The sequence below is a fragment of the Myotis brandtii genome, unplaced genomic scaffold (assembly GCF_000412655.1).
Source record: "Myotis brandtii unplaced genomic scaffold, ASM41265v1 scaffold208, whole genome shotgun sequence".
Taxonomy (NCBI): Eukaryota; Metazoa; Chordata; class Mammalia; order Chiroptera; family Vespertilionidae; genus Myotis; species Myotis brandtii.
Genome location: NW_005357764.1, coordinates 5,522,209 through 5,548,162, shown reverse-complemented (window position 1 = coordinate 5,548,162; position 25,954 = coordinate 5,522,209). Strand labels below are relative to the sequence as shown.

General features: G+C 54.7%; 1 protein-coding gene across 1 annotated transcript in view; it reads left to right on the top strand.

The window, feature by feature from the left end:
* Positions 1 to 25,954, top strand: part of FSTL4 (follistatin-like 4) — a 328,791-nt gene that overhangs the window by 216,937 nt on the left and 85,900 nt on the right. Inside the window, exons 5-6 of the mRNA XM_005865624.2 lie at positions 14,857 to 15,050; positions 18,667 to 18,790. Coding sequence (XP_005865686.1) covers positions 14,857 to 15,050; positions 18,667 to 18,790 — 318 coding nt within the window. The remainder of the gene's footprint in view (positions 1 to 14,856; positions 15,051 to 18,666; positions 18,791 to 25,954) is intronic.

Genomic DNA, 25,954 nt, shown 5'->3' with positions numbered 1-25,954 from the left:
TTGGTACCATCTTTGGTTTCAGGCACCCACTGGGGGGTCTTGGATTGTCTCCCCCATGGATAAGGGGAGAACAGTGTAAATGAACTTAATGGAAGTTTTCCCAGTGTCTTATGCTCTTTATCATTTTATAACTGAATGAGCCACAGGACAGCCCAGGGTGAGACCCAGCCACACAGCCTGGGTTTGGACCCTTCTCTCTCGAGTGGGTGAGGGTAGAACGCCCAACTACCAACAAATCCAGCTCCGCAGAAAGACCACTTTCCTGCCTTTGTCCAAGAGAATGAGTCCCCAGACACCGTAGGGGCTTCAGTCAGACGCATGCAGGTCTCCCAACCTGACCAGGTTGACGTCCATCAGGTAACGGGTCTGGGAGCCTGGGACCCCATCAGCTGCATAGCCCGGCCCCTGAGCAGCCCTACCTGTCTCATCGCTCTACCTGCTCTTGGGTGAGGGCTGCAGGAGAACAGCCCACCCCCTCCCCACCTGCCCCGGGGGCACGCGTTACCCCTGTATCACTGTCTGGGCATCCTGTGAGCGGGTACGCGTGGGCGAGCTGCGTCAGCATAGAGGCCCCGTGGTGGTCGGGCCGGTCCGGCCGTCCACAGCAGAATAGAGATTCGTGCACAGCTCTTGGTTGGGTTGTTCCTGCGCCTGAACCCAGAGACACAGCCGCTGCCAGAGCCAACAGGCAGAAGCCGACTCCAAATGTTTTTTCTTTCTTGGGTGTTTGGGGTAAAAATGTAGCAAGTCGACAGCTTGCCTCCTTACCGAGGTATTGTAAGTGGGAGACGAACCATGCTGTTCATTCGGGGGTGAATCACATAAGATTCCCACACTTTCCGTGCCAGTGTGCTTTGCTTTATACAAAGGTGCCTTTTTGTTTTCTCTTTTCTCCGATTGTGAGCTCTCTCTGCTTCTGCCCCTCTCTGCACCCTTTGACCCTCGCAGGCCTCTCCTCGAATTCCGCCTCCTACCTCTGGCCACATAGGGCTCATCACCTTGTCCCTTCGGTGCCAAGCCTGCCGTTCCCTGAGCTTCTAGTGGTGTTTCAGACCTGCCTTTCCCTGTGGGCAGTCCTTGCTGCCCTCTTTCCTGCCCACTTGTCACCTGGTCCCATCTCCCTGCCAATTGGGGGGGCTCCTGCGGTCACCCCACTGTCAGAGTGCTATGCAAACTGCCCAAGCCAGCGATGCGGTGGCTGAGTCCTGAGAAGCACAGGAAGCAGCCGTGGTACTGAGTGACAGTGCTGGAGGAGGTGCTAGGCATTCTCACAGACCTGGTGCAATGGGTAGATTGCAGTGCACTGGAGACCGCTGATAGGTCAGTAAAATAAGTAGGTATTCGTATTGTTCTTGCTCCGTGGATGGGGTTCAGAGAGGTTAAGTGGCTTACCGGAGGCTGCACAGCTTTTAAGTGCTATATCCAGAGAGGTGACAGTAGTGTGTGTATTGGAAGTGGGGGTGCTCCACTGGCAGGTAAGAACGGGAGGAGGGTTCCTCCCAGAAAGGCCTGCATGCTTGTCTCAGCCCTGCCTGTCTCAGCCTCTGCTCCTCCACAAACACTCACACACACACACACTCAGACTCACACACACACAATACTCTCACATACACTCTCACACACTCACGCTCTCTTACATACTCACACACTTCTACACTCACATACACTCACACATACATACACTCTCTCACACACACACTCTCTCTCACACTCACACACACACACTCACACACACTCACGCTCTCTTACATACACACTTCTATACTCACATACACACACATACTCACACACACACATACAGTCACACACACAATACTCTCTCACACACACACACACTCACGCTCTCTTACATACTCACACACTTCTACACTCACATGCACTCACACACACACACACACTCAACACACACACACGCTCTCACACACACACACACACATTCTCTCGCTCTCTCTCACACACACACATTCTCTCTCTCTCTCTCTCTCTCTCACACACACACACACACACACACACACACACACACATCCACACATCAGCTTGGCAGGGAGTCATGTGGCCACATGCGAGTGAAATGCTGGAAGAGGAGGTGAGCATTCTGTGTGCGCTGGGGTGTGAGACCAGGAGCTGAGCTGACTAACATCGGCAGGAAGCCTGCCTGTGGTTGAGGGTAGTCACCTTGGCCTTGTCTTAGGCCTGCGGCAGTTGAAGCAAATGTCATTGAGCTCTGCACACATTCTCCCTGTCTTCTCTAGTAGTTGAGGAGCGGGCATGGCTGAGGAAGCTGTCCAGGGAGCTCTGTCATCAGAGCCCTGGGTCTCGCTCCCTGGCTATGCGACAGGAGCATGAGTGGGCTGGTGGTTCCCTGAACAGTAGCTTCAGAGGACCTTCAGGTGTCACATACCTGGACCCAAGCAGTGGTCCTGAAGCCTGGCTACCCTTCCAAGGGCTTTCAGGATAGAGGCCTGGGCCCCATCTCAAGGGGCTGGTAAGACTGAGACCCAAGCAACCCTTGCTTGCTTCCCTCTATACATTTTTGCTAAGTTATCTGAGTGAATTACTTTATTCCTCTTTTATGTCACGAGAAAACCCACATCGTCATTTTATTAATGTTTTTGCAATTACCACCTAATGATTTCCAGCTTAGTGTGGTTGGTGGCACAGAGACGCTTCATCGAATATCCGCATGATGGGCCTGCAAGTTCTCTGGGGCCAGAAGCTTCTCCCATCAATTAAGCTTCAAAGAGATGAGTTTCAGACTCAGCTGCAGCCGTATTTTTATGTTTCTTTCAGGGCTTTCCTGCCTTCTCCTGTCGTCTTAGAGAGACTGGGGGATGTGGTGTGGGGCTGAGGTGTTTACTAGCGGGCGCAGAGAGTAGGTTTATAAGGGTCATTACTGAATATTAACATGCTGCTTGGAAGTAGGACGATTTATATTTCCATTACAGTCACTCCTGGGTGCCCCCCACCCCCACCCCAGTGCTGCCAGGGAGAGGGTTGTGTGTCTTGGGCCCTGGGATCAAGGCCTGGAAAGATTGAATTCCCAGAACCTTCCATGGACCTCTCACTCACCCACCACCCCAGAGATCTTAGGAATCTGACACATTAAAACACAAAGAGGATTTCCCTGCCATCCAGAGTGCCATCCTCTGCGCCAGGTGAGGTGCCATCCTGGGCCATTGACTCTGACAGCAACCCTGGGGACAGAGGCTATGGGTCCCCGTGTACAGATGAGAAAATGAGGCTCGGGGAGAGGAGACCAGGGTTTCTAGCACTCGGCACAGCTCTGCTCACACACATCCAGAACACAGTGCATGGGAGAGGCGGACACACCCAGCCGCTGGCCCGTCCTGGACGCACACATGAGGGAAAATTAAAAGTACAAAAGAGAGGTTGTGTGCTGGCCAAGATTTGGAAGCAGCCTGAGTGCCCACCAGTAGATGAGTGGATAAAAAAGCTGTGGCACATTTACACCATGGAATACCACTCAGCTGTATAAAAGAAGGCCATCTTACCTTTTGCAACAGCATGGATGGACCTGGAGAGCATTATGCTAAGTGAAATAAGTCAGTCAGAGAAAGACAAATATCATATGATCTCACTCATATGTGGAATCTAATGAACAAACTGAACTACCAAGCAAAATAGAGACAGACTCATAGATAGAACAGACTGACAGCTGTCAGGGGCAGGGGTGTGGCTTGGGAGGCTGGGTGAAACAGAGGAGGGATTAAGCAAGAAGAAAAAGACTCATAGACACAGATAACAGTATGGTGATTATCAGAGGGAAAGGGGGTGGAGGCAGGTAGAAGAGGGGAAAGCGGGGAAAGACTTGACTCGGGGTGATGAACACACAATACAGTATACAGATGGTGTATTATAGAACTGTACACTTTACACCTACATAATTTATTAACCCATGTCACCCCAATAAATTCAATTAAAAATTATTTTTAAAAAGTAAAAAGAACCCTGGCTGGTGTGGCTCTGTTGGTTGGGCATCATCCTGTGCACCAAAAGGTCGCTGGTTCAATTCCTGGTCAGGGCACATGCCTGGGTTGCAGGCTCCATTCCCAATGGGGGGTGGGGGAGGGCATGCAGGAAGCAATCCATCAGTGTTTCTGATGGATATTTCTGGCATTTCTCTCTCTCTCTCTCTCTCCATTCCTCTCTCTAAAAGCAATTTTAAAACTATCATTTTAAAAAAGTAAAAAGAGAACTGATTCCAGGCCCCATACTTTCACGCACGGAGCAGGTTCCCTCCCCCATCAGTGAGAAATGTGGACACATGTGCCGGGAGAAGCATCTCCCAAGACATGAGTACCATTTTAAACATAATTATTGCAGCAGCCCCACTTTCAGCCAGCAGACTCCCTCATTTTATATTTACTTTTAGTCCCACTCTATTTTCTGTGACCCATTATCTCTACTAAGTCATTTAAAAGCCATAATCATGGCCATTTGCTCAGGTGGATGCGACCCAGATAAGTGGACCCAGATCCACTCCTTGAAGATGCTGTGGCCCCCAATTAATCACACAGAGCCAGCCACCGCCAGTTTTACCTCCTCTCCGTTTAAACACTAGGTGGTGTAAAAAATAAAAATAAAAACTAGGTGGTGTGCACACAAAGCACTTGCAGAGGGTTTCAGGGCAGGCTCTGCTCCTTTGCACCCCCCCCCAACCCCCACCTTCTCCCCCAGCTGAACGTCCCCGGCTTTGCTGAGGGGAGGGGGAGGGGAAGGAGGGGAGTGTGTGTTCTGGGGCCTGCAGATGAGGGGCTGCCACCCGGTGGCCAGGATGCTGAGCCCAGGGCCCAGGCCTCTTTGCCTGTGTTCCGCCTGAGATCTAGAGTTACCGGAAGCCTGGCAGTGACTCACGTCCTCATGGATGCACAGAGCAGGGAGGAGCTACACGGTTGCCATCTCTGCCAAGCCAGACGTTCAGAATGAGGATAAATTATCTCCCTCTGCTCCTTCAGTGTACGTCATGCTACTGGGATCAATCAGTTCATCCCCCGCTGCCATGGGCGTGGCGGGTACAGTACCTGCAGACAGGGTGCACGCCCTCCTGTCCCCGAGGCCCCTGCTGGCGGGTGTGTGCCACACACTGGGGAGGGAGTTAGCACCAGAGGGCACTTAATGCTCCGAGTCAAGTGCAGGGTCTGGGCCCTGATTGCCACAGGACCGGGGAGGGGAGCTGGCCAGGGATGGCTTCCTAAGAGAGCTGTACCCAGAAGGGTGGGCCCGGACTCTAACAGGGAGGGCATTTCACACAGAGGAGACTGTCTCCGGCAGCCCTGGTGAGGCTGGGCCTGCAGGGGCCACCATGCCGTCCATCATGGCTGGTGACTCAGGCATAGTTGGACCATGAGATGGTTCCAGAAGGCTCCATCTTGATCCCCTCTGAGCTGGTGACCCTTGATGCCCTTTTCTAGGCCTCGAGAGCCAACAGCCAGGGCCATGGCAGTTGAGCCTTAGGCTGAGCCCTCACTTCAGTCCCGGAAACCTTGGGAGCCCAGGAGATGAGCAGAGCAAACCAGGGCATGGTCTGTGAGCGGCTCCTCCGGCCTTACCCACGGGCCCTGGCTCACGGGCCTCCAAGGAGGCCACCTCCGGTGCCAGGGCCCATGGCGGCCCTCAGTGGGCAGAGACCGACCTCCATGCCGTTATCTCAGCAGAGCCGCCTGCTACCAGCCAGGCCTGTTCAGAGGGAGGGTGTGGGGAGCCTTGCTTACAGGGCCTGTGAGGGTGTCATCTTAGTGCCTGGACTGTGTGGGTCAATACCTCTTGGGCGCTGAGTGTGGCAGTGAGGCCAGGATGCTCCAGGGTAATGGCATCCCTGACCCAGTCTCCTCCACTCCTCCTCCTGAGCCTGCTCAGCAAACCCCGTCTAACCCTCAGCCTCCTCCCCAGAGACCCAGGCCAAGCTATCTAACAAACTCCCCAGGGAAGGTTAGCAACTCGGAGCCTGGCCCAAGCGATGCCCAGTCTCGGAAATACCCTCACTGAGTGTGGCCCTGGGGTTGGCTACGGGTCATTCCTCTCAGACACTTAAGCCCCCATCTTTGTGTATCCCCTGAATTCCGGGTACTGGGCGAAGGTCAGCCCAGGCCCCAGATCGCTGAGCCAAGGCTGTTGGCAGGGAAAGTCAGGACCTGCCAGTGTGCTCGTGATAACAAGATTTGCCCAGGAAGTGGCCCTCCTGTCTGTAGGGTGTTGACACCCCCCTTGTGCTGGAGAAAATCCTATCCTCCCCCATCACAGTCCCCTTGGTCCTTCCCACAGCTCTATTTGCGTCTCGTGGGGTTTCTTGCAAGAACTGAAAGACTGGGATTAGAAGAGAAGGGGGGTGGCACTGGGGCAGGCAAGGCCCCCAAGAGTGTGAGCACAAAATGCCAGGTGGGCAATAGCCCGGCTCTATCACCAAAGCCCTGGCTCCAAGGCAGGCCTCTTATTGTTCCTAGAGGCCTCGGTTTCCACATCAATAAAATGAGTGTCTGAACTATATCGTGCCAAAGCCTTTACTCCTGCTCTTGGGGGCTGTGACCTAAGATTTGTGCTGTGTGGGCTACGTAGGCATTTCCAAGAGGCAAATGGGGTGGGAGGACGAGGCTGGGGCTGAGCTGCTGGCACAGGACCAGTGTCGCTGGGCTGCACACCCCAATCCTCATTTGTGTGTGCTTATGTCTGTCTGTCTGTCTACATGTGTAAGGACTTATTATCCAGTGTCCTCTGCACGCAGTCTGAAAAGCCAAGAAAGTGTGTCACCCCACACCCTTGAAAATCTTTGATGAGGACACAGTTACCCACCAAACAGAGCACCCTTAGTGGGGAAAACACAAGTCCAGGTGAGAGCGTGACCGCCTTCTCTAACTGATGGCTCCTGTTTTCATTGGGGGCCATTAGCATCAGGAGACGCTTTTTGAGCCTCGCCAGCTGATTTGGCCTTTGGCATGTAAAGTTCTCTATGAAATTTTTAACCACCTTTTCAAAGCCCAACTCAAAAGAAGACAAGTAAACACTCCCTAGCCTGAGGCAAAGCACGCAAATCGTATGACACGTGCAGGCTACCTGCGCAGGTCTCAGGTAGAGAAGAGCTTCAAGCTGTGGGCCGCTGGCCCCACCTGCCTGCCCCCAGGTGGGCTCCGGGCTGTACATTCTCCTTAGGAGTGTCCTGGAGGGTCCCTGTAACTCCTATCTCCTGTGGGTCCTGAACCCTCTTAAAGCATCTGAATCCGTTTTCTTGCCAGATAAGGCAACGAGGAGGCCATTCTTGGGATCTGAAAGGGCCAAGCATTTCCCAGTGTGTGAATCTGATAAGAGTCAGCATGTCCGCAAAGTGCCATTGGAAGTGCCCAGAGCAGACGGTGAGACGGCTGCTGCGCTGTGTCTGGAATAACGCAATTTGCTGGAAGAGGAGCTACACCCAGGTTTCCTCTTCAGTCGCCATGGCCCACCCTTCCCGTCGGCCCAGCTCCTCTCAGGGCTAGGCTCTGGGTTCTGGACCCCAAACCAGGACTTACCAGACTGCTTCCTCCCTGGGCGCTGGCTCTGCCCCTGCCCCTGCACGGTCATGTTAGGCGACCTCCAGGTCCTTGACTTGCCCAGGAAAGATTTCAAAGACGAATCAGAGAGAGAATAAAGTAAGTTTTATTCAGGTCCAGGAAAAAAAAAAAAAAAAGAGGCCAGTTTTTCTGTAATACCTCCCCTTCTAAAGTGCATGTCCCCACAAGCCCAGCAAACCTTCTACAAATGCAAATGTGGAACACGTTAACATGGGGGCAGTTCCCTCCTAAAGACCCCAGTTCGATCGCACTGATTGGCAGTCCACACACCCTCACGCCGGAGGGGGTGACAACACCAAGGCCATGGGTACCCAGTGCCGTGGCCATCAAGGCCCTTCTAAAGCCCAAGGAGGCCAAGCCCACGGTCCCAAAGGGCAGCAGCCACAAGTTCCATCTTGCCCACATCACCAAGGGTCTCAGGCTCTGCAGGTCAAAGGCCAAGGCCAAGGCTCAAACCAAGGCCCAGGCTGCGGCTGCAGCTACAGCTCAGGTTCCAGCTCAGGCTCCCAAAGGTGCCCAGGCACCCAAGAAGGCTCCAGAGTAGAAGCCTCTGTCTGCCAATGTGAAGATGGAAGGAGTGGTGTGACCCCAGGGCTGCTGTCCGCATGGGGCTGGTGTCCTCCTGTGCTATTTGTACAAATAAACTTGAGACGAGGTCCGTCAAAAATAAAAATAAAAACTAGTTGCTCCTGGGCTTGGCTCAGAAGCTGAAGATCACCTCGTCCGAGCCAACACCCTGAGCAGCACCATGGGCCGCGCCAGGCAGATGAGGCGTGGGCTCCACGTCCCCCCAGCCCCAGTCTCCTCACCTGCTGCCCCACGGTGCCGGTGCCTGTCCAGGGTGTCCTGGGAGAACAGAGACAGGGAAGAGCCCTGTTTCGGAGAAAGGGGGAAGGAGACAGGTCCTGCCCCAGGGGTGCCTGCGTGGGGCCTCTTTCCTCCCCAGCGAGGCATGCATGGAAGGCTTCAGCATTTATTCCAGTTTTCGAACACCACTCTTTCCCTTTGGGGCCATGTGATAGATGTGCCAGTCGACCATTAGAAGTGTAAGTGGATCCCTCGTCCAGGAATGCGTCCGGGTTTGCTTTCTCTAATAGGAATAGAAGAGAGGATCGTAAATGTCAAACAGCAGACTGTACAGCAACACCATTGAACCAGGCATTCATGAGCAAATGTGCCATTTATCTAACAAAGGTCTGGGTGGTTTTGTTCATTTAAATTACCTGATGCTGGAGCAAAAATGGAGATGAGGGTTTATCTTCGAATTCAGGTGCAAGTGGAGGCAGATATTCCCATGCAGGCTGGATGGGCTCTGGCACAGCAGCTGGGGAAGGAGTGCGCGGCCAGCGTGGCATGTGCATTGGCCCAGGTAGGTTGTAGGTCATGTGGAGCCTTGGATGTGCAGATTCTGTGTTTGGGCTCAAAGTGGGCTCCATACCTCAAGAACCCAGAGCATGCAGATGGGATGACGAATAGGACCCTCCAGGGAAAGGAGCAGAGGACACTGACCAAGGACAGTTGGTCAGCCGGGTACTAGGCTTCCTAGAGGACCGGGGAGAATAAGGGCACACTAGTGAGTGCAGTGGCCCATTGCTGGCTCTGGGGTTGGGACTCGTGAGTGAGGAGGAGACTCAGGGGGAGCTCCGAGTGATGGAGAGCAGGAGACAGGCTGAGCAGCTCCAAAACTGTCACCAGTGCCCCTGTGGCCCACGACCGTGTCCACCCAGGGTCTCTACGGCTGGGTTCTTTAAGAGAGTGAAGACTCTCATGCTGGAGATGCAGAGGCACTGGGGCACAGTGCTTGGAGGAGAGAGGATGGAGATAAAGGCAAGCTCCTCAAAGCTTAAGGGGCCAAGGGGCCAGATTGTGTGGCTGACAGTGGACAGAAGCAGCTCCTTGGAGCTGGGCTGTTGCAGAAAAGTCAGATTTGAAGAAGGGGCTTTTCAGGAAAGGAGCACCTGGGAGCAGAATCTGCAGACCGGCTTTCTGCCAGGAAATGGGAATAGCCGGTGGCTACAGCGTAGGCCACAGTGTGCACACCTCCCCATGGTTCCTGAGTATAGGCAACAGTGACCCATCTGCTCAGAAGTCACAGGCCCCAGGAAACAGCCAGCAAGGGGTCACCACACGGCATACCTTGGATGCATCTGTTTGTGTTTGATTGGGGATTGTGACGAGACCATGTTGTGTGTGCTTAACAGTCTCCTGGAATTTTCAGAATTTTGTGACTTGGTCCACACCATCAGTAAAACTATATCATGTTAGTGGAAATGTATCTTAAGATAAACCCATTGGTTTTGGCATTTATTGTTAATTGAATTTTCGCAGAAATGGCAGCAGAAAGATGGTTAATGTTCCTGAATTTACATCAAGTTAAACATCTGTTCCTCTTAAGCTAAACTCCAGTAAAGTTATGGCAGCTCATAAATTAGATCTGGGAGTAAAATGCTTTCTGCTCTTTGCACAGCTTAGCAGTTTCAAAGTAGACCTCAGCATGACACATGGCATCTGAGGCCTGTGTCACACGGCCACATTCAGCTGTGACATCAGTGCCAGGCGACTGAGCCAAGTTTCTGCTTTGGTGGGAAAGATCACAGCTTTGTCAAGCGGCAAGTGTCATTGCTTCCCAGCTGGGGACAATGTGGGGACTGGGGATGCTAATGTTTGTGTGGGGATCAGGAGGCGCCTGCCCACAAGTGACCCCATAAGCCTGGGCACATCTGGTCTCTCCCTTGGGCTCCACTGGGGGCTCTCCCGTGTGAGGGTCTCAGAATCTGAGCCAAGGGGCTGAGTCCCTGCCAGCTCAAGAAGGGCTAGAGTCTAGTGGGTGTGACTCTCAGGCATGGCTGGCTACTGTGTGGTTTCTGAAGGGATGGCCTGTGTGTGGTTTGGGAAGCAAGCTGCCTACACCCACATGTTGGAATCTCGGGGCATGGTGCACCAGCCCAGACCCCGCGATGGAGAAAACCGGGCCAGTGAACGAGGGGGCTCTATAGGCGGGCCCAATGGGGCCATTGGGGCTGGGGGGCGGGGGGGGGGGGGGGGGGGGGACAAGTTGGAGAAGGAGGCCAGAGGACGTAGTGCAGGAATGGCTGAGGGTGGCGAGGGAGGAAAGGCAGGCAGACACTGCCCCTTCCTGGTCACCCTCACCGCCCTCCCTCCCTGGTGCAAGGTGTCTCCCGCCTCCCCTCACCTGCTTCTGGCTGCTTCCTGTGTCCAGGACCTGGGCCTCCAACAGGCACCTTCACCACATGGCCTGTCTCACTCTCAGCATCTGAGCTTCCCTTTAGCTGGGTGGCATCTCCCACCTTGCCCACATTCTGCAAACCCCCCTTCCCTGGACTCTTTGGAGCCTCCAGCCTCACCCATACCTGGGGCTGGGAGCATCGCCTGCCACAGAGTGAAGATGGTCCCTGCGAGGCCCGAGCTGGCCGGGCGCGCGGCTGATGGGACGTTCGCAATGTCTCTCTTGCTTCCCTTTGTTTTGCAAGAGAAAGTGTTCCTTTGATGGACATTTAATTCCAGAGGCTGCTACCTGCTTCCTATCTCTCTTTACTCAAAAAATTAAATGCGGATGTGCCTGTGCTCCTGCTATAATAATCTCCCTCGGCCCGAGGGAGTGTGGCTGGAATGGGAGAACATTAGGATCTTCAAAGAGGGACAATTATTGAGGGAACTAGATTAATGAGGTGTCATCACAACTTAGCCAGATCCGCGGCTGACCTTTCTCATGGAGAACGGGCTTGATAAATGTAGTTCATTACCAAGTTCTGACATGAAAATAGGATCCCGCTCTGGGCTCCTCAGCAGGCTGATCAATATTTTATCTGCCAAAGCAGGCCTGGTCTGGCAGCAGGAGGAGCCCCGCACACTCGTGCTGGCAGGAAGCCCAAGGCCAGTGCCAGGGGCTGGCCGGGCCGGCCCTGCCATGTGGAGGTCACCCAGGCTGGCCGGCAGGGGATGCTCGTCAGTGTCAGGCTGACCAGGACACGCACCTCCCTCCGTGAGAGGCCCCCTGGGGAGAGTCCACGAGCAGTGGGAAGGGAGGGAGGAAATGTTCTGTTCTTCCATGAACACCGAGATAATGGCCACCTGTGCCAGGTGCTGGGCACTGGTAATGGGGACAGACAGGTGAGTCACCCAGAGAAGCCTCAGGCCTGGCTGACCATTGGACTTGGCAAAGTCCTCTTACATTTCCTCTGATGCAGCGATTTTCAACCAGGTGCCTCCAAGGGCACACGGGGCGCTGCAAAAATTTCTAAAACATGCAATGCCTGACTAGTTAGTCAGGGGCACTGACCTCTTTTTCCTTAGATTGTCAAATAAATTTTAAAAAATGACAAGAACCAACACAACAATAGCTATCCACTGTGAATGAATCAAAATCATACCTATTTTTTTGTCAGACTAGCAAGATATCTTTTTGATGCGCCACCAAATTTTAGTGATTCGTTTATGTGTGCCATGAGGGTGAATGAATCAAAATTATACCTATTTTTTTGTCAGACTAGCAAAAGATATCTTTTTGATGCGCCACCGAATTTTAGTGATTCGTTTATGTGTGCCATGAGATGACAAGGGTTGAGCATTGCTACTTTAATGTCATGACTCTGTAACGTGGTGAGGGGCTATTTTTGCCCCCATTTTAAGGTGGAAAATGGAGGCGGGAAGGGCAAGGGCTCCTGCAAGCCCTGCTGCCTGGCATGCTTTTCCCTGTGCCACCTTCTCCCCACACTCTCTCATCCTGCAGGTCTCATCCTGAATGCCCTCCCTCATCAGCTCCCCCTCCAGGCGCCCTGGGTGCTCAGACCAGAGGCCCACTGTCTGCCCCCAGTGTGCCACCCAGCCCCTGGAACAGAGTTTATAAGTTAGTGCTGGATGGGAGGAGCAGGGCGGGGTGGGCTCTCGCAGGGGGCAAGACCAAGGACTCGGGGAGCTGACTCTGGACACCGGGACACCACCCTGTCCCCCAGGCTGATGTCTAGATGTGTGCCTACCCTCCTGGCCAGGAGGCCTGTGCTGGGCCATGGCCAGGGTGGAGGAGCAAAAGCCTGTAATTCACAGTGAAGGCAGGAAGGTGATAGAAGGGGCGGGGCCTGAGGGGGTTGCTGCAGCCCTCTCAACAGGACCCCCCCTGCCAGTGTGGAGATGCAGCCTAGCTGGAGACCCCCGGCCCCGGGCCACAGGCAGCTCAGAGGAGCTCTATGCTCCACCAAGGTCTGTGAGGAAGGGTAGAGGTTGTGGGGGACCAGCGAGAAGGAGACATCTCTGCCCAGCTGACCTGTCCTGGCCCATCCTTCAGGTGGCCCTGCCGGGGTGTGTCCTCAGGAGTCTGACTGTGCACTAGCATTTCTGAGTCAAGCCTCCTGTTGACCCATAGACCCCATGTTCACCTGCTGTGCACAGTGACCTCGCAGCACCGGGCGTGATTACCGCTCCCAGGAGAGCCTGACCCTCGAGACAGGTCCCCACAGATCCCCACACAGAGACGCCCTCACCTCCTACACCAAAGCTTCTGTCTCAGCTCCCGTACTGCCTCCCGACTTCTGGGTCATTTACCAGAACTGGATTTCACCCTGTTGAGGGCAAGGGGGCAAAATTTATCACTCCCCTTCGCCAAATCTGACCTTTATCCGGGCCTGGGAAGACGGGAAACCCCGGCAGACTGCCACATCCTCCCCTGGGCGGTTTATCGCAGGACAAGGCCACTGTTTTCAACACTGTGCAGCCATACAGACTTGAGGACCAGGTTTGCCGACTGGTGGCCCCATGCGCTCCCCGGCATGGGCACCCAACAGGCCAAAGAGGGCGCCAGCACGGCAGGGGAATGGGAGAGCCAGGCCTGTCAGAGCCTGGAGCTCCCAGAGAACAAATAGATTTGATTACATTGAACACAGCAATTGATTTTTTTCTAAATAAACATGCAGGAGGAAATGGTAACAGGCATCTGTTTCTGACAAGAATCAATTGACCTCCAATTGGAAGAAAATCTAGAAACACAAACAAGCACAAGAGAAAGTGGTTGGGCCGCCCAGGCTTGTCCAGGGAGAGCGGGAGGGAGAGCAACAGACAGACTCCCCGTCCGCCCTTCCCCCATCAATAGCTTCCTTGTTTGTTGCTCTTCAGCAAATGTGGTCCTACCGATGATAAGGAGAGAATCTCTATCGTTATCGTTCGGTGAGCCCTCGCTCTGTGCCAAGCCGTGCTAACCCCTCTGTGTGCATATCTTATTCAATCCTCATAACAGCCCGTGTGGGAGGCAGCTGCGTGGGAAGGGTGTCCTCCCACTTCCCAGATGAAATCACGGAGGCGCCTGGTCCAAGGTGCAGGTTCTGGCAGCGGCAGGGCTGGGTCTGAAGCCCAGGGGACTCGAGTCGGCACTCTCCAGCCCCGCGTTACAGTGACTGTCCCAACCCCTGATTCTCTAAACTGGCCTAAGAATTAAGGGAAAGTGCATTCCCAGCAGCACATTGGCCTCCCACCTGGAGTGGACGGTGAGGATCCTACCAGGACTCAGGAAGCCCTCCACCCCCAGGGAGGCGAGGAAGCGGGGCTGGAGGGCTCCCCTGCTCTGCTAACACCCTGCAGCCTCCGGCCCGCCACCGGGAAGATGGCCAGTGTCAGGTCGCAGTGCATCCCAGGCCTCACCTGCCAAAACGCCGCGTGGTCCTGATGCTGTGCAGCAGGCAGGCCTGTGATACAGGCCCAGAGCAGGGGCTGCGTGCTCCGGGGTTAATTTCGTAAAGCTCCCTTTTGTTTCTTGGTTGTAGACTTGCATACACATGTTTGTTTTGAAGTAATCCAGCTCTGGGAGTGTACCTAATTAACTTAAGCAGGGCTTCTTAGTCCTGTTAACTAAAACTCCCGAATCTATGAAGCCAAGTATTCAAAAGCAGCCTTTAAGGTGGGATTAAGGCAAAGACGAGCTATTACAAAGTGAAGTGGGGGCCAGCTTCCCTGAAGCCACCGTGGGGCTGCCGCTGTGAATTCCCCTGGACAAGCTCCCCCCAGACCATCTGGCAATTGTTCTATGTCTGGCACATAGTAGGTGCTCAGTAAAGCTCTGTGGGATGGACGGCAGGCTCCGTCCAGCATTTGCATCATGTGCGGCATGTATCCAGTGCTCAGAGGATAGCTGTGGGGTGGGTTGGTGGGCAGGCAGGCAAGCAGATCCCATCTACTCCAGTGCCACCCCCCCCCTCCACCCCGCACGCGGGAAATGCCCAGAATGGATAAAGGTCCTCCCAAGCCCTGGGGAGGAGTCTCACTGCAATAACCCCCTCTCCTCCTCCAGGCGAGCCGTGCACCATGGCCAACTACGCCCGCCTGAAGAATGTCCTTCTGGCACTGCAGACCCGCCTGCAGCCACTCCCGGAAGGGGCCAGCCGCCGAGACCCTGCCTCCCAGAAGCGCCTCCTGGTGGAATCTCTGTTTAAGGACTTGGATGCAGATGGCGACGGCCACCTCAGCAGCTCTGAACTGGCTCAGGTGAGTACGGCGTCCAATGAAAATAAAATGAAGGAGGAATCGGGTTTTCCACTGGGCATGTCCATGAAGAGAACCAGGAGGTCACGTGCGGAGGGTCGTTTGTAACTGTCTCTGTGCTGGGATGCCTGGGGGGCCTCCTGCAAGAGACCCTTCTCCAGGGAGCCGGAGAGCGTGCGTTCAGGGCCTCTCAGAATCTCTGACAAACAAACGGCGCCGTGTCTTCTTCCCACCAGCCACCTTCAGCCAATATTTACAAACAAGCTTTGAAGCGCTCGCAGCTAGCTGGCAAAACACACGCTTCACCGGGGCTGGTCTCTGATGTTGTCATTAGGAAGTAAATCTTCTCTTCCGTGAGTCTTTTACTTTCCTCAGCAGGAAGGCGAAAGGAAGCAGGCTCAGTTTCACCACACACCCCAGGGGCTGCAACCTGGGCGTCCCCCGGTCCTCTCCCCTAGGGTCTCGCTGTTCTTTAGTAACCAGATTTCAACAGCCCAAGCCCCAGCCTGCTTGCTGGCACAAGGCCCTGTGTCCACCCCTAAGCACTGCTCTTCCTTTGAGAAAACACTTGCATCAGGCCCTGCAGTTTGCCTCCCTCCCCAAACCCAGCGCATGTGTCCGTCTGTCCAGCTACAAGGAAGTGCGAGGGCAATTAGCATCTGTGGCAGAGAGATGCGAGGAGGGAGCAACCGGGCCCAGTCATCGCCAGCTGTAGGGAGGATCTTCCTGGCCGGTGGCAGGAAGGCAGGCTGGGTGGGCCAAAGCGCCTGCATTCCTGCTCCGCTGGTTTGCCTCTAAGGACCTATAAGGCAGGCTGGGTGGGCCAAAGCGCCTGCATTCCTGCATTCCTGCTCCTGCTCCTGGTTTGCCTCTAAGGACCTAGGGCTCTTGAGCCGCATCAGGCAGGTGCAAAGGTTTGCAAGGAAGGCAAGGTCGGCCTCCCCAAGCAGGGTGGTGGGCGAGGGAAGCTCGCCCACAGACACCGAGTGCCCACCAGAGGACAGGTAAGTCCCCGCCTTTGATGTCACTATAAAGAAACCTTTCACATGATGTGGTGACCTTAGCAAAACGGCCCGGTCACCAGGAAGGACCGGGCTGGGGTGTGTGTGCCCTAACCCTCACCGAGCACCCTGTGTGCTAGGCAGTGAGCCAGGCCTTTCCCTGGATGGAACAAGCAGAAGAGGTCCTTGCTATGTCGTGTAGTAGCTGAGAACACATGGGATCTGCTTGGCTTCACGGTCACACTGCCTGCATTCAAGTCCCGCCTCCAGCATTCTCTGGCTGGTGGATCATGGGAGACACCCTGCCTCTCTGGGCCTCCATTTCTGGTCTGTGACCATCACAGGGCCATCGGGAGGGTTAAACAACTAAGGCGTGATGTGCTGGGCACAGTGCTGGGCACGCAGCACGTTCTCAGGAGGTGATAGCGGTCAGTATTGATGTCCTCGTCATCATCTTGGTGACTATTACTTCCTCCTAAACCAGTGGTCGGCAAACTGCAGCTCACAAGCCACATGCGGCTCTTTGGCCCCTTGAGTGTGGCTCTTCCACAAAATACCGACTTCTGCGCATGGGCCACGAAGTTTCAATCGCACTGTACGTGCGCACCCGCACATGGTGTTTTGTGGAAGAGCCACACTCAAGGGGCCAAAGAGCCGCATGTGGCTCGCAAGCTGCAGTTTGCCAACCACTGTCCTAAACCTTTCAGCGTCCTCTGCCGTGAGGCAGGCATTGCTGTTCCCTCCACTTCACAGAAATCAAGCAGCTCGCCTGGGTTTGTTCACTGCTCATGACATGAAGGCACTAAGATGCACCCCAGGTGGGCTGGTGGGCGTGCACCTGCTCTCCTCACAGCACAGGGGTCTCCCAGAGGGAGCATGGCTCCCCCCAGGAAGTTCCACCCGGTCCTCTCAAGGTCTGTGGGGCCAGCAAGTGCCCCCAAAACCTGAGTATGGAACAGTCACCCAGAAGCCCTGCCAGGCAGAGTCCCCCTCCCAGGGCCCCCCGCTCCACCAGTCCAGAGCTCGCTTCCTGGGAGCACATGCAGACCCCACTCTTCTCACCCACACCTGGTCAGCACCCCCTTCATCAGCCATGCCAGCCAGCACTGCCCCACCTTCCTCAGCAATAGGCCCCCACTGTGGCCAAGACCCCAGGGGGCAGGGCCAGCAACCCAGGTCCTGGTGGTGGCGCTCCCTGCAGGAGGAACCGCCTGGTGAATCCCAGGCCACAGGCTGTGCAGGCAGCGCCTGGGGCAGATGCTTGGCGTGGCCTGGACAGAGGCTGCTATGGCTCTTGCCCCCCCCCCACCCCGCCCACATGGCTCCCAGGTGACTAAGTAAACAGGACCTCCCTGGTCATGTTGCTCTAACCTGGCAGAGGCATTCCCCGAGGCACCTGGAGCCATTAACAAGCATGGTAATTGGGTTAATGTATTTAACGTCCATTTCACAAATCTGCCAGACCGAGCCCAGCTAAAGGGAGCCTTGCCTTGACACTGACTCAAAGGTGTGGCGGAAAAACGCGTAGGTCCTATGAAACGTTAATCCATTTCCAATGCAGAAATAGACGAAGGGAACTTTCCATCCCTGAAAGATTGGTTTCGGGCGTTATGGTTGATCTCCCTTTTATCGACCACTCTTACTTGCTGGGTGAAGGGTCATTTTTTTTTAACATTATCACATTAAATTGCTTTTCATATAGCAGACGAAGCTGAGACTCAAACAAAGAGAAAATGCCTCGCCCTAACCGGTTTGGCTCAGTGGAGAAAATGCCTCTGTCCCCCTCTTCCCCGCCCCCTGGAATAAAATGAAATTCTTTCCTTCTTCTGAGGTTTCCTTCTGAGCATTTTTTCTGTAAGACACACTGGCGTCTGGCCCCAGCTGAGCGAGGGTGCCGGAAGTCTCTACCTTTAGTCACCTTTGGCTGGTCATGCTGGGGAGGGCTCCGTGCCCTGTGGCCTGGGCCACATCCAGAGAGGAGTTCATGAAGGCCCACCCATGGCCCCCTGCCAGGGTCCCAAGGACAGACATTCTGTCCCTGGCAGGGCCGGGCAGGCAGAGGCAGGGCTCAGGCTCGGTCAGTAGAATGGCAGCCCTCCCTTTTGGGGGTCTGTGCTGTGGCTAAGGGGCACAGCCCTGAGATTGCAAGGGCTGGTGGGAGTAGGGGGAGGAGGCGTTAATGACCTTCCAGCTGTCCACAGCTGGAAGCCAGGAGACCTCTGTTCAGCCTCTATTTATTTGCTGAATTTGTTTGATCAGGCCCCTTCTCTTCTCTGTTTCCCCATCGATAGCATGAAGGATAGATCAGGTGGCCTCAAGGATCCTTCTGACCTCTGGGGTCTGTCTGCCCAGATGGCGAGAAGACGCACCTGAACACTAATCCCGACTCTGCCCAACCGCTGTGTGACCTTAGGAAAGTCCCTCCCCATTCTGAGACTGTTTTCTTATCTGTAAAATGGGAGGGTCAGGCAGGACAAAAGCAAAGAGCTTCGGATGCTCCCCAGGGCCCACTGAGCTGTTGCCGATTCCTCCCCCGACTGGCCTGAGCCATGTCCCAGCAAAGCCCATAGCTCTGAGCTCACTCCCGGCTCCGGCCTTGTTCCCTCCCTCACCCACAGCACGTGCTGAAGGAACAGGACCTGGAGGAGAGCTTCCTGGGATGCTCGCCAAGCGACCTCCTTCAATTTGATGACTACAACAGTGACGGCTGGCTGACCCTCCGAGAGTTCTACACGGCCTTCCGTAAGTCAGGCCCCAGCCGGCCGGCCGGGCAGACGGGCTGTGTCCACAGGCATCCCCGCACCAAACGGTGTCAGGGCCTGGAGTCTGTCCTTGGTGTCTCCAGGGTTGGTTTCCCTCATGGATGAAAGCAGTTGGATTTGCTTTGCAGCAAACCTGAGCTCACAGAGGATAAAGGAGTGGGGTTGGGAGAGGGGGCATTTGGTCTCTTCCTTTTGGATAAAGGACCTTCTTGCCATCATCTGAGGAACACGGGCCTGTAATTTACGCGTGTCTGGGAGCGCACCGCTGCATACCTCGGGGGGAGACTGTGCCTGTAGTGGAGGGAGCAGACTTTAGGGCTCTCCCCGGGCTGTGGCCCCCCAGGAGGAAGGTTCTGCAGGAGGGTTCTGGAGGCTGGGCCAGCCGGGAGAGGGAAGTAAAGGCGGTGCTGGGGTTGATTTTGGCCCCAAAGAGAGGAAGCCCCTTTAGGTTAGACAGTATTCAGGCTCTGCTTAAGGCAGGTAGTATGTGCGCCCTGTGTGATGTGTCCTTGAACGTGACCTTCAGGCCCTGGAATTTGAGAAATAGGGTGAGGCACTCCCAGGGTGCACTGAGCCTCTGAGCCACAGACCCTGCCACTCTGCCCGCCCCCCCCCACCTACCCCGGAGCTCCCCTTTCAGAAAGGTGTCGGTGTTCCCTGTGGATCTCTCCTTTTGGCGGCTGTTATTCCAAACACCCCACCCACAAGGCCTGGGAGGAGTCCTTGGCGAGAAGGGCTCTTGTGGAGATGGAAGAGGTACGTGTGTGACATAAGAGAAGAGAAACAAGTGCGACTCTTCCCTGTAGGAAATGTTCATGAACCTGATGCAGGGCTGCCTTTTCAGTTCACAGCATCCCTGTTGCCAAGGACCAAAGCCCACGCCCCAAGCTCAGGGCTCTGCTTGCAATGCGGTGACTAGGTGTGGCTCCCCATCTTCCTCCTCCCTGCCCATACCTGCTTCAACAGTGAAATCTGCTTATAGTAGAGTTCAGAATAAGGTGTGAATGACTGATAGGCTCAGCCTGCTGGGGGGGGGGGGGGGGGGGGGGGGTTGGCTTTGTGGATCAAGGACCTTGTTCCCTGAAATAAATCTCTACATTTTAGAACATATGGAAGTATCAGCGGCTCCCTAGACCTAGTTCCTGAGAGCCCACTGTTAGATTTTCAGGAATTTTCAAGACAAACAACTGGCAACCTTTTATCATCCATGGTGGGAGTATTTACACCACAGAAACGACACAAAAAGGAAGGGGGGGGTCTCTTTCCTCTGGAGAGCCAGCTGTTAAGCATTGCCCTGCACATCACTCCTGACCCAGAGTCCAGCTCCTGCAATATCCTCTCCATCCACCTTCCCCAAACCGAGACCTCCTGATGGTTTTAATCTCTGTGGAATCTGGACAAGAAAAGAGTGGGGTGGTCCAGGCAGATGACAGGGAGATGGCCCTCCACAGCAGGGAAGCCACATCACGTGTTCCAGGACACTTCGGAGACAAACGGAGCTGTGAAGGAAGAGGTTGGTGCATTTGAAGAGCCAGGGGCCAAGGCTGGACTTCAAGACTTGGGGGTACATCAGGCGTCCCACAGCGGCACATTCAGCAGGGACGGCACCGCTCAGGCACCGTCTGGTACCACAGGAGCCTCTGCTCAGGAGCTCTGCTCCTGGGACTCAGTCTGCGGCCAAACAGGACGCTGCTGGCGTTATTCGCAAGACAGAAGCATCCCTGCTGCCCCCGATGGAAGGAAGGCTCCTGGCCTCCCTCATGACGGTCCTGGCAGCCACGAGCTGCGTGGAAAAGGAGGGCAGTCATCGCTCCACCGCCAGCCCTGTGTCTCACAGAGAGCAATATGGTGTCTGTTTCCTTTATTCCTGGGTGATTATTTGAAAAGCACGACGATCATCATTTTTAAAACAAATTAGATTCTGCTGTCATCTTGGACTTGTTTTGAGGCAGCCAAACCATTCATCACAGCCCAACCCAAATAATAGATATGCAATAAAATGTAAACTCACAGGCATTAAGGAAGCCACAGAATGAGTTAACCCGCCATAAAGGCCTGACACGCGGCTACTCGGCGCACGCGGGATCAATGGTTTTTCAAAGTCACGGGAACTCTAAGCTAAATTCCCAGAGCTCCGGGAATGGATTTATGGTTCAGTGAATGTTAAATAGGTAATTGAAGTGAGACATATAGGTACAACTTATTACCCAGAAATCAATGGGCATTAAAGAAATCTCACTACAACTCAGAAAATAATAGCTCAAACATGTCAGCAACTACATTTTGGATTTAATTTTTAAAGGTTGACTTTAAAATTTTATTTTCTAGTCTCTATTTTGCCAGGGTCCTTTGGGTACCAGGCAGGGTGAGTCCTGGTGTTTTCCCTGGAGAAGTGGGTTGTATTTACAAATGTGGAGGCTGGAGCCTCCTCCATCACATCTGCTTATGCAGCTGGCACAGCCGTTCATCAGAAGACGTGCTTGTCATTGTCTGCAGCTGCCGATGGTGATGTCAGGAATCTCAGGGCTGGTGGTTGCCCGTGCTCAGCCGAGCTGGCTCCTGGTTGGCTGTACCATTCTCTGCAGAACAGGCAGCCCCTCCCCAGAGAGAAGAGCAGAGGACAGGTCCCTTAACCATGGAGTCAGTTCAGCCTCTTTCTAACTGTCGGATGGAGCTAAGGCTCCCAGTCACCCATCTCTGTACAGTGAAATATGAGGGTGGCCTCCCTCTCTTCCTCCTTTATCACCCAAACAATCTGTTCAAGTTGGTTTTGGTTTTCCGAATCCCCGGCTGACCTGGGAACTAAAGGCACAGTGCCCTCCGCCCTTCCTCCTGGCCCCACCCAGCAAGCAGCAGAACCAGCCGCTAGTCCCAGCTACACGGAAGACACCCAGGCCCCAGACTCACTGGTGAGCAGGATGTGCACCAACCCTGCCTGTGCATCACAATAAATTAATCTAAAAGTTGCTCGTTTAAAAAGCTTTTCAATAATGCATGTTTCTGCGCTTTCCTGAATGCTTGGCCTGGGATCTTGGGAAAACCGTGTTGCTTAAATGAGGATTTTTTTTTTCTCGCTTCAAATTCATTACAAGTTTCTTCTGCTTTTTAGAAAGATACTTGTTCTTTAATGAATCCTGTGAGAGCAATGTGTTGGATGCCAAGGAAGGGTTTGAGCAACTAGCAGTGCGGGAAGAAGGCCTCAAGTGTGAACGTTCTGGGATCACAGATGCATGGTGTCCAGAGGAGCACCTGTGTCTGGGGGGCCGTGGGGAGTTGGCTGTGTGGGCCGCACACTCTCCCTCCGCTCCAGGCAGGCAGGGAGGAAGACAGGTTTCATCTGATTATTGCAACACCTCGGTATCCAGGGCAACTCTGTGAAACAGATGAAATGTCAACGGGTGAATTACCAGCTGCTTTTCTGCATTGTTGCTGTGAAATGAAAGGAAGGAGCCACGTCATTATCCCCTGGAATAAACCATGCCCGGCACTGGTCAGCACCAGGCCAGACACATCGTCTCAGTCAGTCCTCACAGCCGCCCGGGGATGAGCAGGGTGACAACATACAATGGCCAGCGCCCCTCCCCCCGGCTCCTTATTCATGCAGTTAGTTCAGACAGGGAGTTTGGATGGTCAGAGTACCGCCTCAGCCTCCCATTGGTTCCTGAGTGTGGGATAGTGAGTAGCTAGATTTCAGATGGCATGGGATTTATCAAAAATTATGTCTGAATCCATTTGGCTCTTGAGTTTGGAGAACAAGTAATGCCTGCACCCCAGTGTCAGTGTGGGCTGAGGCGGGACCGTTGGTGTGATCACTCCCCTAATCCCAAAGGGACAAACCAGCTCTGCTCACACAGGACTTGCAGATCAAGTTGAGAATTCCCTGCCTTTGTTGCCTCCTTTTCTCAAGGGCATACAACAGCTAAGTGGGAGTGGCCAAGGCGGGGGTTGAAGATTGGAAGACAGAAGGTGCTGTGAGTCTCACCAACCCCTTCTAAGGACAGACATGGGGGTACTTTCTCCTCACCTCAAGCATAGAAAGAGGGGCTTCAAGGAGGCTCCATCACTTCAGTTAGTAATGGGCTCGCCTAACACTTACCATGTGTCAGCTCTGTGTATTATGTTCCTATTTTACAGACGAAGAAACTGAAACTGAGGGAAATTAAGTAACTAACCCAAAGTCAACAGGTAGAAGTGGGATTGAATGCAAATGCCTGGTTCTGGAAACTTCTCATACACTTAAACACACTTTGCAACTCACCAGAATCCCCCAGTAACGAGGCTCTCACTGTCCCCACAGTTAGTTCCCTAAATGACAAGTCCCGACTCAGCGGTCTCCTCCTCCAGGAAGGCTTCCTTAATCCCTCTTCCCTCTCCCAAGCCCCACACGCCTTCCTCTGTGTGCCCACAGCCCTGAATTTTTCTCTACACAGTAACAAGGCTGTGGCCTGATGGTTAGGGATGTGGACTAAGTCAGTCCTTGTTCGAACCCTTGTTCTGCCACTTACTAGCCGTGGGACCTTGGACAGTTCTTGACCAGAGGTTATGCTGGGTTTCAAGTTTCTCTTCTGTACAGAGGGCAGGATCACCACTGGGACTGAGCAGGGGCACGCTGCCCGCCACGCATAGAAGCTTTTGCTAAGTCAACCCAAAGGGAGACAGGACATGAGGCTTAAATCTGCCTCCCGATCGAGGGTTTGGGGTGGAACTTAAAGGGCTGCAGTACCAGATCTTCCTAGACAAGGGACCTTTCTTCTGCAGGGGCTCCGGAATTCGGGTTCCGCTGTGTCCCTGCCCTTTGGTTCCGTGGGGGGAAGACACTTTGGTCCAGGCTCTCCTCTGCCCGTGCTGTGGCTGCACGGCTTGCAGCTCATTCTGTCGTCTCTGACAGGACAGGGCCAGTCGCAGCTGGTCTGCGGTTACACCCCACACAGGGTCACTCAGGACTAAATGAGATAATACGCGTAAAGTGAGGAGAATGATACCTTGCGTGTGGTCATGCTAAGTAATTATTGACCAGGTAGGTCAATGTTGGAGGTGGTGACAGTGATGAGGAAGCCCCTCCCTCCCAGCCCCGGTCACTCTGTGCCATGCCCTTGCCCTCTTGTCCACATTAGTCCAGAGGCTCCATGAGGCAGAAGCCGTTTTGCTCACCATGTGCTCTTGCCTGGCATGGGCCTGGCACCCAGAAAGCCCTTGGTAAATGCTCACTCGGTGAGGGGATGGAATATCTGGAGAAACACACTCGGCAAAAAGGGGCCCAAACACGATGTGCCTGTCACAGGGGCCCCAGAGGGGCCAGGGAAGAGGGAGCACAGGAAGCACCTTGTTGGGGTCCCATAGGCAGGACCCTGGTTGGGGAGACCAGCAAGGCTGTACCAGGCCGATAAGGGCACCCCCATGGCTGCTGCACAGCCCAGACATCCCTGATCCACTGAATGAGCATTGGGGTGCGAGGTGCACCCCTGAGGCCCACATGGCCCTAATGCTTCCCGAATGAAGACAAAAGCTGCTTGTCCCATAAAGCTCCCATTCCGCTCCCAGGGCCACTAATTGCCCACTTAGCCCTCCTCCGGCTGTTCTTGTAGGTGGTTAAGCCACCTGCCTGCTGCTTGATTGCCTCCAACAACTGTGTGTGGAGATAAGGGCTCCTGCTCAGCCCGCTCCTCAGCCCTGTGGTGTCTGGGGCCCAAGGCCACATCCCCAGCCGAGGCCGCAGACCCTGGCTTCGAGAGGCCAGGCTTGGCCAGCGGTCGGCTTGGCCGTCCCTGTGCTAATCTGTACACCTTGGAAAATAATTTATTAGCGTAGAATGTGGGTTTGTACAGAAAATAACTTATTAGCATAGAATTGGGTTTGTATATCTTCTGAGCTCAGCGCCTGAGAACCCAAAACACACCTGCACAGGCCCCCATGGCCACCTCCCTCCCACCTGAAGCCACATCACCAAGTGAGCTCGACACCCCCAAAGGAAGGCACAGCACGGGGTCTGGGAGCCTCCCCCGCAGCAGGCCTTGCTGCAACTGCAGACCCTGCCGGCTTAAGTCCCCTGAGCTGGGCCCGGCCGGGCAGGGAAGGAGGACAGGAGGGCAGGGTGGGAGGGTCGACCTCTGGAGCAAATCCACTGAGCACAGACCCAAGCTCCCTGACTCAGGTCAGTGCCAGAAATAGTCAAGGAAGCAGCACCATATTGGACCACTGTGGGAAGACTGGGCATGTCTGCCCTGATGCTGGTGGGGCCGGGCTCTCTGAAAGGGGGGAGAGCATCCAGGCAGGGGTGCAGGCCCGTTCTCTCACTCAGCTACTGGGCTGTCCATTTAAGGGGCAGGCCAGCCAACCAGAACATTTTAGAGGAGCTTGGCCAGGCCAGGGAGACCATACATGAGGAAAGATTTAGCAGCTGAGGCTGGGAGCTTAGGAGGAGGGGAGCATCCGATCAGCAAACCCTCACAGAGGCCACTCTGTGGACTGCAGCCATGAGCAAGACAGCAGGCCCCGCCCACACAGAGCTTGCATTCGGTCAGGGAGGTGCTTGGGAAAAAGGAAAGCAACCAAGTAATCCAAGTAGGAGGTGGGACAGAGAACACCGGTGCAGTGTTGGCAGGAAAGACCTGCTTTCCCCGGGAGGGTCAGAAAGGGGCATTTGAGATGAGGCCCGCACACCAGGTTGCAGATAACCAGCCAAGGGCAAGGAGAAAGGTGGTTCAGACAGGTGGGGGCCGGGCGTAGTCCTGAGGGGCAAAGGGCTTGGGTGAGTGAGGAGGCTGTCACAGGTGGGAATGGCTGATGCGTGGGGTCCCAGAGGGCAGAACTGGACCAAGAGGCCAGAAGGCAGGCAGAGCCTAGATCTGCGGAGTCCTCCCCGAGTCAGCTGCCCGGCCTGCGGGAGCTGCTGGGGAGTGGGGCGGCCCCATCGCTGCAGGTGCACCCAGCGCAGGCACGTGGCTGGAGGGGATACTGGGCATCAGCTGGAGAGCTGGACTTGGCCTTGGAAGCCTTTCAGTGATGCCTGTCAGGACAGAAACGTGAGCAGAGCTGTTGTCTAAGGTCTCCTGTGCCTGGACTCTGTCTGGCAGGCCTCCAGCTGAGGGCGTGCTGCCCCCCCCCCCCCCCCCCCCCCCCCCCCCGCCCCCCCCACTCCCCTCCC